General features: G+C 50.1%; 2 protein-coding genes across 7 annotated transcripts in view; one reads left to right on the top strand and one right to left on the bottom strand.

The window, feature by feature from the left end:
- The window catches only part of Sytl3 (synaptotagmin-like 3), an 85911-nt gene extending 75698 nt beyond the window's left edge, over window positions 1–10213 (top strand). For all 6 annotated transcript variants that reach the window (XM_005390516.2, XM_005390515.2, XM_013517359.1 and 3 more), the window contains 6 exons: window positions 294–396; window positions 4708–4878; window positions 6066–6171; window positions 6966–7065; window positions 7884–8089; window positions 8966–10213. In XM_005390516.2, coding sequence (XP_005390573.1) covers window positions 294–396; window positions 4708–4878; window positions 6066–6171; window positions 6966–7065; window positions 7884–8089; window positions 8966–9072 — 793 coding nt within the window. In that variant the 3' untranslated portion in view covers window positions 9073–10213. The remainder of the gene's footprint in view (window positions 1–293; window positions 397–4707; window positions 4879–6065; window positions 6172–6965; window positions 7066–7883; window positions 8090–8965) is intronic.
- The window catches only part of Ezr (ezrin), a 38624-nt gene continuing 34395 nt past the window's right edge, over window positions 9912–14140 (bottom strand). The window contains exons 9-13 of the mRNA XM_013517360.1: window positions 13797–13927; window positions 12770–12930; window positions 12406–12498; window positions 10928–11179; window positions 9912–10821 (exon numbers count right to left, since the gene is read on the bottom strand). Of these exons, the coding sequence (XP_013372814.1) occupies window positions 10657–10821; window positions 10928–11179; window positions 12406–12498; window positions 12770–12930; window positions 13797–13927 (802 nt within the window). The 3' untranslated portion in view covers window positions 9912–10656. The remainder of the gene's footprint in view (window positions 10822–10927; window positions 11180–12405; window positions 12499–12769; window positions 12931–13796; window positions 13928–14140) is intronic.

Below are 14140 nucleotides of genomic sequence, written 5' to 3'. Positions count from 1 at the left end.
ACACAGATTCTAGGGATAAGGTATGAGCAAGGCAGGGAAAGCTTCACTCTCCTCCCCCCGGGAATATTCCAGAGGGATTAGATAGCCAACATTGACTAAAACCTGTGAATCAGAAGCTGAACACCCAACACGAATACTGTCTATGTCAGTCTTGGTTATTCAGCCTTTTCTATCAACTCGAGATCCAGAAGGAAGCAGTGCAAAGAAAATGCTGATGGGTGGGTTCTAATCCTTGGGATTGTTTTTCAGCCCCCTGCTGAGCTCTCATTTTGTCCTTCTATGTTTGGCTACAGGTATGTAAAGACCTACCTGCTGCCTGACAGGTCCTCCCAGGGGAAGCGCAAGACTGGAGTCCAAAAGAACACATTGGACCCAACCTTTCAGGAGACCTTGAAGGTACTTGCTAGGCAAACATTCATGCCCTGAGCCCTTCCCATCCCGGCTGGCTGCACTGGTCGGAGTCCAGCAGGTGGAATTTTCATACTCTTGAGTCAGTTAAATATCATTTAATGCATTTCTTTGTGGTTCTGTCAATCAGTGGCAAATTGGCAGAGAATAGATTGTAGCCTTTGTACAGGAAAAGTGCAGAGTCTGCTGGACTTGTGAATGGCTTTTGATTAATGATTTCTAAGAAAATGGGGAGGAAAGAACCTGGCTGCCTGTGTGTCTCGGGCTGACAACTAGGCGCAGAGTGATTTTAGAAATTGGTTTGTCTTGTTTGTTTGCATGAGTATCACAACAGAGGCATGCTCAAACAAAGGCCCCTGAAAACAAAGTGGGTGAGTCACTATCTTTGTAGAAGTGCTTCTTTGTTATATAATACATGAAAAATCCAGGTTTCTTCATTTTTTATGAAAATCATAAAGGAATTGTTTGTGTTTTTACTTGCTGTGATGCTAAGAAATGAGATTATGATTTAGAGCAGAGCTGGGGCCTCACACTCCGGTTTGGGTTGGGGAAGCACAGTGTGGCCTGGCAGAGGGAGAGCAACTTTGGGAGCCCCAGCCGGAAGGGCAGCCAGGGTTGGAGGACGCCCCAGTCAGAATCGTGCAGCCCAGAAATCCCGCCACCTCATGCTGGCTGGGGATAGGAGAGGGCTTTGTTTGCCTTCCTTGGCAAATAAGGGTGTCTGTGAACTGCCAGCCAGGGGCCATCTGGGCGGCTAGAACGGAGCTCAGAGTTCATTAAATAATAATAGCCATTGTTTCCTGGGCCCCTGCTGGGCCAAGCGCTTTATATACACACTGAGGCAGACATTAGAATCCTCCAACAGGGAAAAGACTTAGAGAGTACTTAGAAGTACTTAGCTTGAAGCCAGAATGGACTGGCAGCCCTTCTCAAATTTCATCTGCATCTGCGTAGGAATCCCCTGGGAGTTTTTAGAAGTTGCAGATTCTGACTCAGTGGGTGTGGGTGGAGCCTGAGATGCCACTGTTCCCACGAGCTCCATTGCATGCTGGGATGCTACTGGCCTGGCCTGGCTGGGCCACAGACAGCCACTCACTACAGCCCAGCCTGCGGTTCTCGAACCTGTCGGGAGGATCTGGAAAAGTCCAAATTGTGCCAGCTCACACATTTTAAATTGTTATCAAAAATTACTCATCATATATTTAGAGAGACGTCTTGTGTTAGAGGTTTAGACAGGAAGGTTGTTTTAGATAAGCATTTAATTGTATTGTTCAATTTGAAAAGTTTTGCCTACTTTATCTAAATTGTGTGTAGAAACTCAAAGCAGTCACTTAAAATTATTTTTATTCATGAGTTTTATCAAGTCTCCTGTGAATATTGTGTAGTTCTGGGAAACTTCATGGACACATTTGAATTATGTCTCTCATATAAATTCAAAGCATCCCAACACAGGTCAGACTTATTATTTTTTGGTACATGTTTGCAATGTATAATTCATTCATTTTGGGGGAACCGTTCATATATATCATGTGATAATTTTGCTTTTCTCAGCTATACTAAGGATTGAACCCAAAGGCTTCACACTGAGCTACATTCCCTTCCCTCCCTCCTTCTTTCTCTCCTTCTCTCCCTCCTTCCTTCCTTCCCTCCCTTCTTTCCCTCCCTTCCTTTCCTTCCTTCCTTCTTTCTTTTCTTTTCTTTTCTTTCTTTCTCTCTCTCTCTCTCTCTCTCTCTGTCTGTCTGTCTGTCTGTCTCTGTCTCTTTCTTTTTCTTTCTCTTTGTTTCTTTGTTTTGCGACAGGTTCTCACCAGTTCGCTAAATTGTCCAGGCTGGTCTTAGAGATTTGATCCTCCTGCCTCAGCCTCGCAGAGTGCTGGGATTACAAGCATGAACCACCATGCCTGGCTTTTTTTTTGTGTGTGTGTAATTCTTAAAGAAATTCATGTAAGCCAGCCTGGGCAATTTAGGAAGACCTTGGCTCAAAAGCAAAATAAAACAAAACAAACTGCTGGAAATGTAGCTCAATGGTAGAGTGCTTTCTTAGGATGCACAAAGTCCTGGGTTCAGTCCCCAGAACCAGAAAGGAAAACAAAAAAGGCTTATAGAAACCAGTATTTCAAAACACCCTTTGGTTTGGCACTCAGGAGTTTGTACAGCCCTAGGGAGGCCGTGGGGGAAGAGGAGGGGAGACCACGAGAACGGCCTCTGGCCAGTTTTAAAAAATGTGCATGAAAGCTGAGCATCTAGAAATGCAGCCTTCAAATGTTTTGGGCACTGTGCTCCCTTGGGGACCCCGGGCACTGATGAACCTCATACACACAGGGGACCCTTGGAATGAGTCTGGGGGATGAACTGAGACAGCAGGTCTGAGTGGCCTTGACATTGCCTGTCCCTTTCTCTGAGGCACCTTCTGCTCTAGACCCCGTGGGGGCTACAGCAGTCTTAGGGGCAGCTAGTGCTGGTTGGTGGACACAGAACAGTAGAAAATAAGTCTTCTTAGGGGCTGGGGATTTAGCTCAGCGGCAAAGCGCCTGCCTGGCAAGCGCAAGGTCGTCAGTTTGGTTCCCGGTACCGGAGAAAAACCAAAACCAAACAAAAGAAAATAAGTCTTCTTTGACAGCAAAAGGGAGCAGTCCTGTTTGTCAGTTAGGGGTGACCAGTTGGTGAGGACTCAAGAAGTACGTCTGAGTGTTAGAGGGAAGTCAGCAAGGGGCTGCCAGGTGAGTGACACTGCAGTGGATATTAGGGTGCTGGCCCCAGGAGGAGGACATGGAGGGCAGCCCTGCCCATGGCTTCACCCGCTTCCTGGGACGGCTTTACTTCTCAGAGGGCAGCAGACACAGCCTAGTGGTCTGGGCTTAATGGAACTGGGCATGGTGGTCACGCCTATGGTGGGAAAAGCAGGTTAGTTCAGCATTTCCAGGTAGACCCAGAAATGGGCCAGTGACTGGAAGGAAAAGCCGTAAAACCAGCTAGGGCTCTTGCAGAGGGAGAGTGGCTCAGAACTCCTGACTGAGTGGGCACAGCAAGATCTATGGGGAAAAGGATGAGGAAACAGGCCTGGGATGGTCGCACTGCCCACTCCTTCCCTTTAGAGATGGAGTTATCTCCGTCAAAGGGAAAGGGGGCTACAGGTGCAGGAGAGGATATGAAACCCCAGCAAACAAAACACTCCCCAGCTTTAAGTGACTGCGCCTGCCTTCACCTCATGACAGGCGGGAGTGTCCCAGGGCTCAAGATTAAAACCCCAGCAGGCATTGGGGTGGGGGCAGCACAGGACAAAGGCCGGTGGGGAGAGGTCAGGAGATGGCAAACACAGTGGTTGATAATGCTGGCCAGCGGCAGCTTCCAGGCAGGGGGACTGTCACTGCATTTCTAAGCTTCTGTGTTTTCAAGGGCAAAATGGTGACTAAGAGTACTGACCTCACAGGATGCTTGTGAAAGATAAAGATCAATCTGTATCTAAGATCCAGCTACAAAATGAGATTTTAGTGTCTCGTAACTTGTGTTCATTATTAAGAAAAGTCAACTGTTCAGCTTAAAAAAAGGCCCTGAGGGGCTGAGGTAAAGTTGGCTAGCTCGGAATGTGGCCTATCCCTCAAGAAGTTTCCAACACTCAGCGGCCTTTGGCCTCCGGTTTCCTGGGGGCAAGAACACGCCCTTGGGTGGGGGAAGAGGATTTTCTTTTCACTCTTGTCCATGCTGTGAACTCCTAAGAGGGACATTTTGACACCAAAATGCCAACTCAGGCCCAGCATGCCCTTGTGTCCACCTGGGGAAAATATCCTGGGGTAAAGCTCATACGCTATATTTTCATTTGTATTTTTTCTTTTTTCTTTCTTTCTTTTTTTTTTTTTTGCAGTGCTAGGGATGGAACCCAGGGCTTCAGACATACTAGACAAGCATTCTACCACTGAGCTACATCCCTGGCTCCAACATGTTGCATCTTTTAAAAATAAAGACCCAACTTTTAGCATTTTTGGATAAGCCTGGCGGGGTGTAGTGTTGGTCAGATGCAAATTCAAATTCTACCTTGGCAAATTCTCAACTTGATTCCCAGGAGCCTTGGGGTGGATAGGGACTTTCACCCTTGTATTATTCTGAGAAGTAGGGGTGGGTAGAGGACTCCATGGCAGTAAAGCACAGGGTATTAGGAGAGTGGAGGGAGCGCTTCAGAGAGATCTGCTCCTGCCCCAACTCCAAGCAGCTTGGCCCAGCCTACCACACAGGACCCTGGCTGCAGCTGAGTCTTGGGGCTCAGCCCTGGCGTCCATTGACCATCTCCCTGTGTGTCTGCAGTACCAGGTGGACCCTGCCCAGCTGGTGACCCGGCAGCTGCTGGTCTCTGTGTGGCACCTGGGCACACTCGCCCGAAGGGTGTTCCTTGGAGAAGTGATTGTTCCTCTGGCCACATGGGACTTTGAAGACAATGCCACACAGTCTTTCTGCTGGTATCCGCTCCGAGCCAAGGTGATGTCTGATTTGGGAGTCCCCGACTGCGGGTGGGCCCTGTCTTCAGAGGCTAAATCCCTGGTACCTTCAGTGTCCTCTGCTCCTCTGTTGTCAGTTTGAAGACAAGCCCTGGAAGATATTGGTTGCCAGGCCCTGGAAGATATCAGTTGCCAGTCCCTGGCACAGAGCCTGGTATAAGATAGGCCACCACCATGATTGTCCAACAGAGCCTTCCTTGGCAAGTGGACGAGGAGCACAGTGCCAAGCAAAAACACCTCTTCTGATGCCAGCTAATGGGTCTGGCCTGGTGTTGGATGGGATTGTGCGCTTATAGGCCTGCTCCCAGGCGGGGCTCTGCAGATGGTGCCTGCTTTCTACGTGCCGAGGGCGGCAGCGGCTTTATCTCATCTGCCACCCAAGAACCAAATACCATGTTTCCGCACAGGCAGAGGCTAGCCCAGGCGGGCTCTCGGGAGTCCTGGGCCTTCTGCCATTACCCTGAGGGCTGCTTCTCTCTGCTGGTGGGATCTGCCCCAGCATATGGACTCTTCCTAGTATACTTCTCTCAACCCCTAGGGGAAAGATTGGTGGGATTCTATGGCCGTTTTTTCATTCACTTTCTGACAGAATCACCCATGGCCAGACAAGCCACTTTGGTAGGCAAAGTGGCAACCTCAGCAGCGGGTCAGGACAAAGTAGTACCAGATACCCAAAGCCTGAAGAGCCATCATGGCTTTGGGCATGGGCTGTGGCTCCTTCTGGAGCCAGTACCTGGAAGTGCCAGGTACTTCCAGGACCTGCAGCAGAACTTCATATGCATTAAGGGTAGCTGGAAGTCTTACTGACCTAGGTGGGATGGGGTAGGCTTGCTTTTATTTACTTTTTTCAGACAGGTTGTGCCAGGTTTTCTTAAGACTGTCCTATTTCCATAGGCCTACTTCCTCGGGCCTGTCAGTGTCTGGTTTGCTGGGGTGGTTCCTCTCCATGCTGGGGGTGGTGGTGAGGGTGGCAGGGTGAGTCACTACAGATGAAGGAAGAGCCATCCAGCACAGACATGCCCACCCCACCCCAGGGCCCCCCGAGAGAACCTGAGAGACCATGCAGGGGTGGTAGGGGAGCCTGTGGGAGCAGAGCTGAGACAACGCAAGGCGTGCAGCACGTTCTGGGGGGTGATCCTGCTTCTGACCTCTGCCCATTGCCCACAGGCTGAGAAATACGAAGCTAATGTTCCTCAGAATAATGGAGAACTTGCTGTTCGGGCCAAACTGGTCCTTCCTGCAGAGCCTAGAAAGCTCCAGGAGGCTCAAGAAGGTAAGTGACTTCCAGCCCTCTGAGGATTTGTCTGTTGTCACTATCCCCATAACCTGGAGGGTGGGTAGGTTGATGAGGGGTGGAAGTTTCCTAGTCTCCTGCTGACTGTCCACTCACTGGTCCCACACCCCAGGAACTTTCACTGAGAGAAGTGGGGGCAGCCCGGAGGTGGTTCCCTGCAACCCACAGCCCGGCGGGGTTGGGTAACTGAGCAGGCAAGGCCTCCGGTGCCTACTTACGACAATCTATGGACACTGGCTTTGAGCTTTCCTCCCAATGGCAGGTTGGACAGTCTCTGGTGAAACCACGGCCCCTCTTCCCATCCTACAGCATGTTATGGATGAGGAATTTAGAACTTCTCAGGGCACGGGTACCTGCAAGGCTCAGAGGAAAGTGTGACTGGGAGGAAGAGGAAGTTCTGCTGCTGAGCTTACTAGGCCACAAGCAGGCCAGCAGCAAGCAGCCCGTGGTCGTCCTTGTCTCCCTAAAATGGGCTTGGGACTCCCAGGTTCCCCAAAGCTTCTGGCTATGGTCAGACTAAAGCTTCCACACCTTGCTCTGTGGGTTCCTCTGTACTCTACAACTCTTGCCTTACCGCGGCTTACACATCACTTGCATCTCGTCATCACCGTGGGTAGTTTGTGGGCAGGGCAGGTAGAGCCTTCTAGAGAAAATACCCATTTTCCTACCTGCTCCATGGGGTTTGGTGGCTGTGACAGTCCTCTTAGGAGTTTCTGGTGGTGGTATTGCACACTAAAGTCTCAAAAGTGGGTCTGATGGTCCTTTCCTTCCAGGAGATCAACTATCACTTAATGGTCAACTCTGTTTGGTAGTGCTGGGAGCCAAGAATTTACCTGTGCGGTCAGATGGCACCTTAAATTCCTTTGTTAAAGGGTAGGTATTAGTAATCAGATACTGTTTACCAATTATCTTGAGTAGGAAACACCAAGAGGTATAAGCCATGTTAGATGCATCTTATTTTAGGTTTCCTAAGAAAATCCAACACGGCAGCTAGTAAAGACCCTGATTTCCAAGAATTCAGGAATTTGGACATGCTGAAGCTTGATTTGAAACAGTGTTTTAACCTGAAGCTAGTATCTTGTTACTTCTTGTTATATCAATAAATCAGTTTTGAAATCAAGTACAAAAAAGTAGTGCTAGTAAATGTTTCCTTAGTTTAGAATCTTAGATGAGCCGATACATGCATGAGTCCAGCTTTTATTTAGTGCAGGTGTGTTCGTATCTTGAAAAGTAAACATTACTATATTGAAGTGCCGAGTCCCGTCACTGATGGAATGGGAGATGACAGCCTGCCTTGTCAAGACAGAACCACACTTGTGTCCTAATCCCGTCACTTCTGTGTATGCCCTTGGGCAAATTGTTAGCCTTTTTGTCTTTTCCTGAGAACACAGAAAAAGGAGATCATGTGTGTTGAGCCTTGGTCACTGTAGCACAGCCTGTGCCATCAAATGGTGATAAGGAGAGATTACGATGAGGACCATGTGGCCAATACCTGAGGCAGAACCCAGCTCTGAAAGAAATGCTAGCAAAAGGGACACGGCCAGGTCTTGCAGTGCCCATCCTAATTCATGGCTGCAAGTGTTATTTCTGTGGGATACAGCACTTGGTGTTTCGTTTACACTCAAGCACAAGTATCAGGAGTGCAGGGGGGCTGTGTGGATGCAGTGATCACAGCATGTGTTTCCCTTCAGCTGTCTCACTCTGCCAGACCAACAAAAACTGCGTCTGAAGTCCCCAGTGCTGAAGAAGCAAGCTTGTCCCCAGTGGAAACACTCCTTTGTGTTCAATGGTGTAACCAGGTCTCAGCTGAGGCAGGCAAGCTTGGAATTAACTGTGTGGGACCAGGCCGTTTTTGGAATGAATGACCGCTTGCTGGGGGGAGCCAGACTTGGTTCAAGTAAGTGTGAGATATTTTGTGTACCACAGCTTTATGTTTAGTGACTGTCTTATTTGCATGGGTACCATGAGAAAAAAAAAAATGCTTCCAGAACAACAGCAATTTAACTGGCTCTGCCTGCCAAGAATTCCTTAGTGTACTCTACCAGGGAGCGATAATACAGCAAAGTATTTTGACAATTTAAATCAGATTTAGATCTGCTGAAGAAACAAGTTATAGGCCTCAAAATGGGCAAGGTACAGTATTTGGTTTTGTTTCTGTTGTCAATCGTAAGAGGATTATTTTATTAAAAGAAAATATCTTAACAACCAAACTACTTCACAGAGTAGGACAAACAGGGACACTATTCAGTGTTGCTCACAGCACGGGGGTGCCCTGGCACTGTGTGTGGGCAGCCGTTCACTGGGGGGGGGGGTTCTGTGCCCCACCCCTGCCCACCAGCTGCCAGTACTGCCTCCCACACACGGCCACAACCAGACACCCTACGCATCCCCAATGACGTTCAAGAAACCTACGAATTATTCAAGGAAAGGTCCAAAGCACAACTCTTTCCTAACAAACTCTGGAGAACAAACCTGGTTTCCCTCCATCCAGAGCCATGGTATTAAGACTGCTGACTTTCCTAGGTAAGGAATCAGCCACCAAACCCTTTGGCACTACAGGGAAAGAAACGGGGGTCAGTTTTAAGGAATACCTCAGCATAGTCCACTCTCAACACTGGTGCTGTTGCGGGAGTTTCTCCTCGGTGTCTTGACACTGTCTTGTGATCTCGAGGTGAAGTGAGAAACATACCTCGCCAGTCCTTATTTTTAAAAGCTGAGAAGGGATAGGGTGGTGTTCTCAGCCACCATCATTAATCTGTCCGTCTCATTACAGAGGGAGATGCCAGTGGTACAGACTCATGTTCACAATCAAAGCTTCAGTGGCAGAAAGTTCTTTCTAGCCCCAACTTATGGACAGATATGACACTTATCCTGCACTGAAGTGAAGCCTCAAAGCTCCAGGCTGCAGTGGGTGTGCTGGAATGCTGCGTGCCTGCAAAGGTTAGCAGGGCGTGGGGTCACCACTGAGCAAGACCCTCCAGATCATGCACACACCAACTGAGTTCCGTGTCAGTGCCTAATATATCCCTCCATATCTGTATTCAACAGCAATTATCAGTATGACATAAATGTCTGATTTTTTTGTGTGTTGAAAGTGGCCAGATTTCAATAAATGTTCAGCAGTTACCTGTCTCTCCCAATGTTTAATCAAACAGGGAAAACCTCAGCTCTGTTATATGCATTTAGAGAGAAAAAAAAAAAAAAGCCTGCTGAGTATTCAGTCCCTCCTGCTTTCCTGTGGAAACTTCACAGACCACTCAGCTGATGCTGTGGGTGCTGTTTCCAGCCGGGGGCCCAGAGGCCCCTCCCAGGGCAGGGCTGATGGGACCGCGCCGAACCCGGGGAAATCCCAGAACGGCCTCCCACCCCTGCACAATGGAGGGTTCTTATTTTGTTTGTGGCGTGGAATTCGTATCTGCACACGTCTGAACTGAGAAAGGGCAAAGCAGTGCGCAGAAAAGAAGGTTAACGATGAGCAGAGCCAGTGGCTTAGGAAAGGTGGCATGGGAATGGTTCTTAGAGGAAACAGGTCAGAGTCTCCTTAGGACTGGAGCTGGATCGATCTGACCGTGTATGTATTTCAGACAAGCTTACACAGAAAAACTGAAATGTGCAATGACACACAGAGAGAACACTAGGAGAGTATTCTTACAGACATGATTCTAGCAAGTACCTGGTTTCATTACTACCCTCCCATCATATCAGATCAAGCGCCATGGTTCCGTGGTTTTTAATACGTAATTCTTTTTATTCTGTAAAAGGTAACAAAATATACAGAACAAAACTTTCCCTTTTTAAAACTAATGTTACAAACCCATATTATCACTTACATATAAATACTATACTCTAGAGCTGATTATTAGTTAAGTGTAAGTCCAACAATGTATTCTTCTAACTTTAAGCAAAAAACCCAAAGTTTATCACAGAGTCCTCCTGTACCATCCACCCCAAGTGACCACAGCACTGCATGTGGGACAGGGCTTTAGTTTAGACAGGGCTTAATTTTTTTACCTCAAAATATGTAAATATACAGAGATGAATCCTTCATAGAAATCAAGAACAAATCAATCAGTATAAGCTTATTTCAAGAGTAGAAGTATGGCACTGATGTAAGCCACGATGTGGTTGCTTTAATGATACTGAACCTCGCACACATGCCAGTGTAAAGTTTGTACTTGGATTTTACACGCATCTTAATTCCATCAGTCCTGCTCCAAGGATACAACAGGAAGTGATTTGATAATTATAAAAATCAGGCCTTTTTGGCACTATGATACAGCTGGGAAAAAATAACCAGGGTGGCGCCCGGCCTGGAGTACTTCCCCCAGGTAACTGCTCTTTAAGGGACCTGGAATGTGGGGAGGGGCTTTCTAGATTTAGGGTACTAAAGAGCCAGTGTGCCCAGGCTGCCCGGATCTTCTGGCAGAGCCCCGCTGCCAGGTGCCCTGTGCACTGCCCTGGATCCTACATGGCCTCGAACTCATCAATGCGCTGCTTGGTGTTGCCCTGTCGGATCTGGCGCAGGGTTTTATACTTGTCCCGGCCTTGCCTCATGTTCTCGTTGTGGATGATGTCGTTGTGGGTCCTCTTGTTCTCATCTCTGGCCTGGGACAACTCGTTGCTCAGAGTCTACAAGAGGAAGCAGTGTCAGTCAGCTGCCTGCCCTCCCTGAGACATCAGGGACCCCACCTTCTGACGGGTGACAGGCAAAGGAAAAAGCAAGGCCTGCACTCACCAGCAGCTGCCGCTGCACACGCTCATTCTTCTCTGCCTCGGTGATGCGCTTCTCTTCGTTGCGGTGGTCCAGGATGCCCTCGCTGGAGAGCTCGGCGCTGTAGCCAATGGGCTCCGCGCCCTCCTCCTGCAGGTTCTCCTGCACGTGGTAACTCACAGGTTCATACATGGGCGGCGGTGGGGGTGGCGGGGCTGTCATCACCAGGTGCAGCTCTTCCTTAGTCTTCACCAGGTCGTCCTGGGCCTCTTTGGCCTTGGAAAGCAAGTTAATAGGTGAGAAGCTCCGCACGACCCATGTCGAGATGTTTTAAGAAGCGGGGTCGGTGGTCATTTCTCCTGGCAGCTACAGCACTGCTTGGCACAAGGGCCCAAGTGCCAGAAGCTGGACATTTTTTAAAGTGCCATTTCTTTTTTTCTGCTTGTAATCTTAGTATGTGCTCACTGTATACATTTTTGAACAGAAAGCCTCCAGCTACTGCAAGAAACTAGTAAAAAGTTTCAGCATGTGGTTCCCAGTCTTCTTGGGGGCTGTTTACCTACCACCTTCCTGCCCATGAATCCATCCAGCATCCTCGTGAGGTACAAACCCACTCACCTCCACTCCCTTCCTGGACAGGAGCTTAGTCTGACCTGTGTTGTAACTAGCTTTTGACACTTTCTCAAAATCCTAAGAATCTCCTGCTTGTAGTTGGGGATAGGGATGGGGGTTGGAAAACAAGGGGGAGGCACCAGGCTAGAGGGGTGGTGGCGGGGACAGGAGCTCCCAAGGCCTGGTGCGAAGTTGTCGGCATGAATCACATCTAGACCCACTGCTGTTCTACAGGCAGGCAGGGAAAAAAGTGGAGGGACGCGCCCTCTGCACGCGTCTTGGGAGTGCAGCTACAACGTACTGAATTCTTGGGAGCTGCACACATGATCTCCGACCTATAGGAGCACTTTCGGGTTGGGTGTTGCCTCCATTCCACAATAAGGAGACTGAGTCTCAGAGGTGAGGCTACCTCCTTCCCAGCTTATATATCTAAGCGGCTGAGCAGGGACTCTCGGGTCCAGAGACCTCCCTAGTGCTGGGTTTCCCAAGGTGGCCTGAAATGTATTCCAACTGTCAGGAGGTCTTGTTCTGGGCTCTGACTCCTGCTGCAGGAGGTATCCAAGTAGTCAGATTGAAACTAGCTCCTCATCAGGCTGCCTGACCATGGCTGAACAAGCGGGGCGACAGGGGCAAAGCGGCAGAAAGGAGTAAGTGGCCCTTTGTTACTCTGCTAATCCCAGAGCCATGCTCACTAGTGTACGAGGCCAAGCCTGCTCCTAGGGGGTTTCTGCTCCCGGAGTACAGCTGGGCTGGCAAAGAACAGTGAACCATCCTAGGCGCTCTCCTGTGTCCCGCCAGCCGAGCCAGACCCTGTTCCCAACCTGCCAGGAGGAAGGAGTCACACTCACACGGGCATCCCAGGGACCGTGTGGGGTCTCAGGCGCACTCACCCTGTGCTGCCACTCCTCCACCTCGTCCTCCTTGCGCCGTCGCGCTTCCTCCAGCAGGGCGATCTTGGCCGTGTACTCCGCAAGCTCCGCAGCCTGAAGGGAAGGGCGTGTGAAGTGGCCTCCACGTGACACACTGCGTCCCTCCCTCTCACCATGGCTGGCAAGGCCCATCAGTGCCGCCCTGTGTCTCTGTGGGACCCCAGGTGCCCACATAAACCTCCTAGCCTGGGACTCAGACAACAGCAAGTCCCTGTCCCCTGGGGAGATCCGTTTACAGCCCCCGATGAACGTCAGTACAAGGCAGGTGTTGGTGCAGAAGCAGTCTCTCTATAATTCAGCATCTTGAAACCCAGGCAATCCTTACCAGCTGCTCCTGGCTCTTTATCTGATCCACTGTCTGCCGCTCTAGCTCCTCCTTGGCCCGCAGTGCAGCCACGCGGTCAGCCTCCAGGCGCTCGGCTTCCTCCTGGGCTCGCTTCCTCTCATCCTCCAGCTGGAGGGCTCTCTGGATCTGGTCGGAGAGTTCTGTGGAGAACACCAAAGCACAGCTGCTGGAAGCCCTAGGCCAGGGACGTGGAGCCCCTAGCCTTCCCTTCCCATCCCATCCCATCCCAGGATGGATTCAAGGACAGGGGAAGCTTCTCCCAGAACCACCACGCCAGGGACTGAGTCACAGGGGGTGAGCCTCCCGCAGGGCCACCTCATCGCTCCTTGTTATGTTTCTATGATGACTTCCTCAAGATGCTTAGGAAGCACTGCACAGAGCTGGTCAGAAACCCCTCTTCCCAGCCAGGGTCTGCCCCTCCTGGTACCACACTCCTCAGAAGGGTCTCCCCCGCTCCCACATCACCTCTGCACTTGCAACAGGGAAACACCCTGCCAAGGTCTCTCCTGGCTGCCAGCGAACAGCCATCCCTACGCGACGGCACACACCAGAGGCCGCGAGGGCAGAGTGAGGGCATGAGCCTTGGAACAGCAATGGCGCTGGCACAACTGAGCTATGTTTGGACAACTATGTGTAGATGTGTGGCTTTCAGGGAGCCCCTGGTTTGAGCCTAGGAGGTCGATGTGTCGTGTAGCACAGCTCTGCCACTCACTGGCCAAGTGACTGCAGGCTGATGCTGCTGCCTTTAGCGCTCTCACCAGGACAATGGAGGGCACTCTGTACTCACTCTAAAGAGTTACGGGAAAACTAAATTAGCATAGAAGTTATTCAAGTACGGGGTTATTTTCTAGTCTCAATACCACGTCACTGCTTCTGTTTCTGGGTGACATGTTAACCACTCACACATGCTCCTGAACTTTCCCCTCCTGCGTCTGTCCAGGCCCCACCCGCCTCTCTGTGGGAACAGATAAGAGACCCAGCACCACCATGGATGGTGCAGCCTTACCTTTCTCTGCCTTCTTGGTCTTCTCCTCGTAGTCCTGCAGCCGTAGCATCAGCTCCTCCTTCTCCTTCAGCATCTGTTCCTTCTCCCTCTCAACAGTCTCTCTTCTCTTCTTCTCTGTCTCCAGCTGCTGCCTGCAGAATTCGGGGAGAAGAGGGAGAGAAGGTTATGCTCTGGCAGGCCTGGCACGTGGATGTGGTGGCACATCTGTAGGAGTTGTGTGTCTTGGTCATCTGGAAGCCTGCGCCTGGATAGTCTAGGACAGTGATGGAGAACCTTTCAGGGCTTTCAATGATACCATCAGCCCGCTGACAAGTGTGCCATAGATTCGCCACCACTGGTCTAGG

The sequence above is a fragment of the Chinchilla lanigera genome, unplaced genomic scaffold (genome assembly GCF_000276665.1).
Source record: "Chinchilla lanigera isolate Chin_1 unplaced genomic scaffold, ChiLan1.0 scaffold00038, whole genome shotgun sequence".
NCBI classification, from domain to species: Eukaryota; Metazoa; Chordata; class Mammalia; order Rodentia; family Chinchillidae; genus Chinchilla; species Chinchilla lanigera.
The sequence above is the reverse complement of the archived record's forward strand: the minus strand, read 5'-3'. Positions and strand labels throughout refer to the sequence as shown.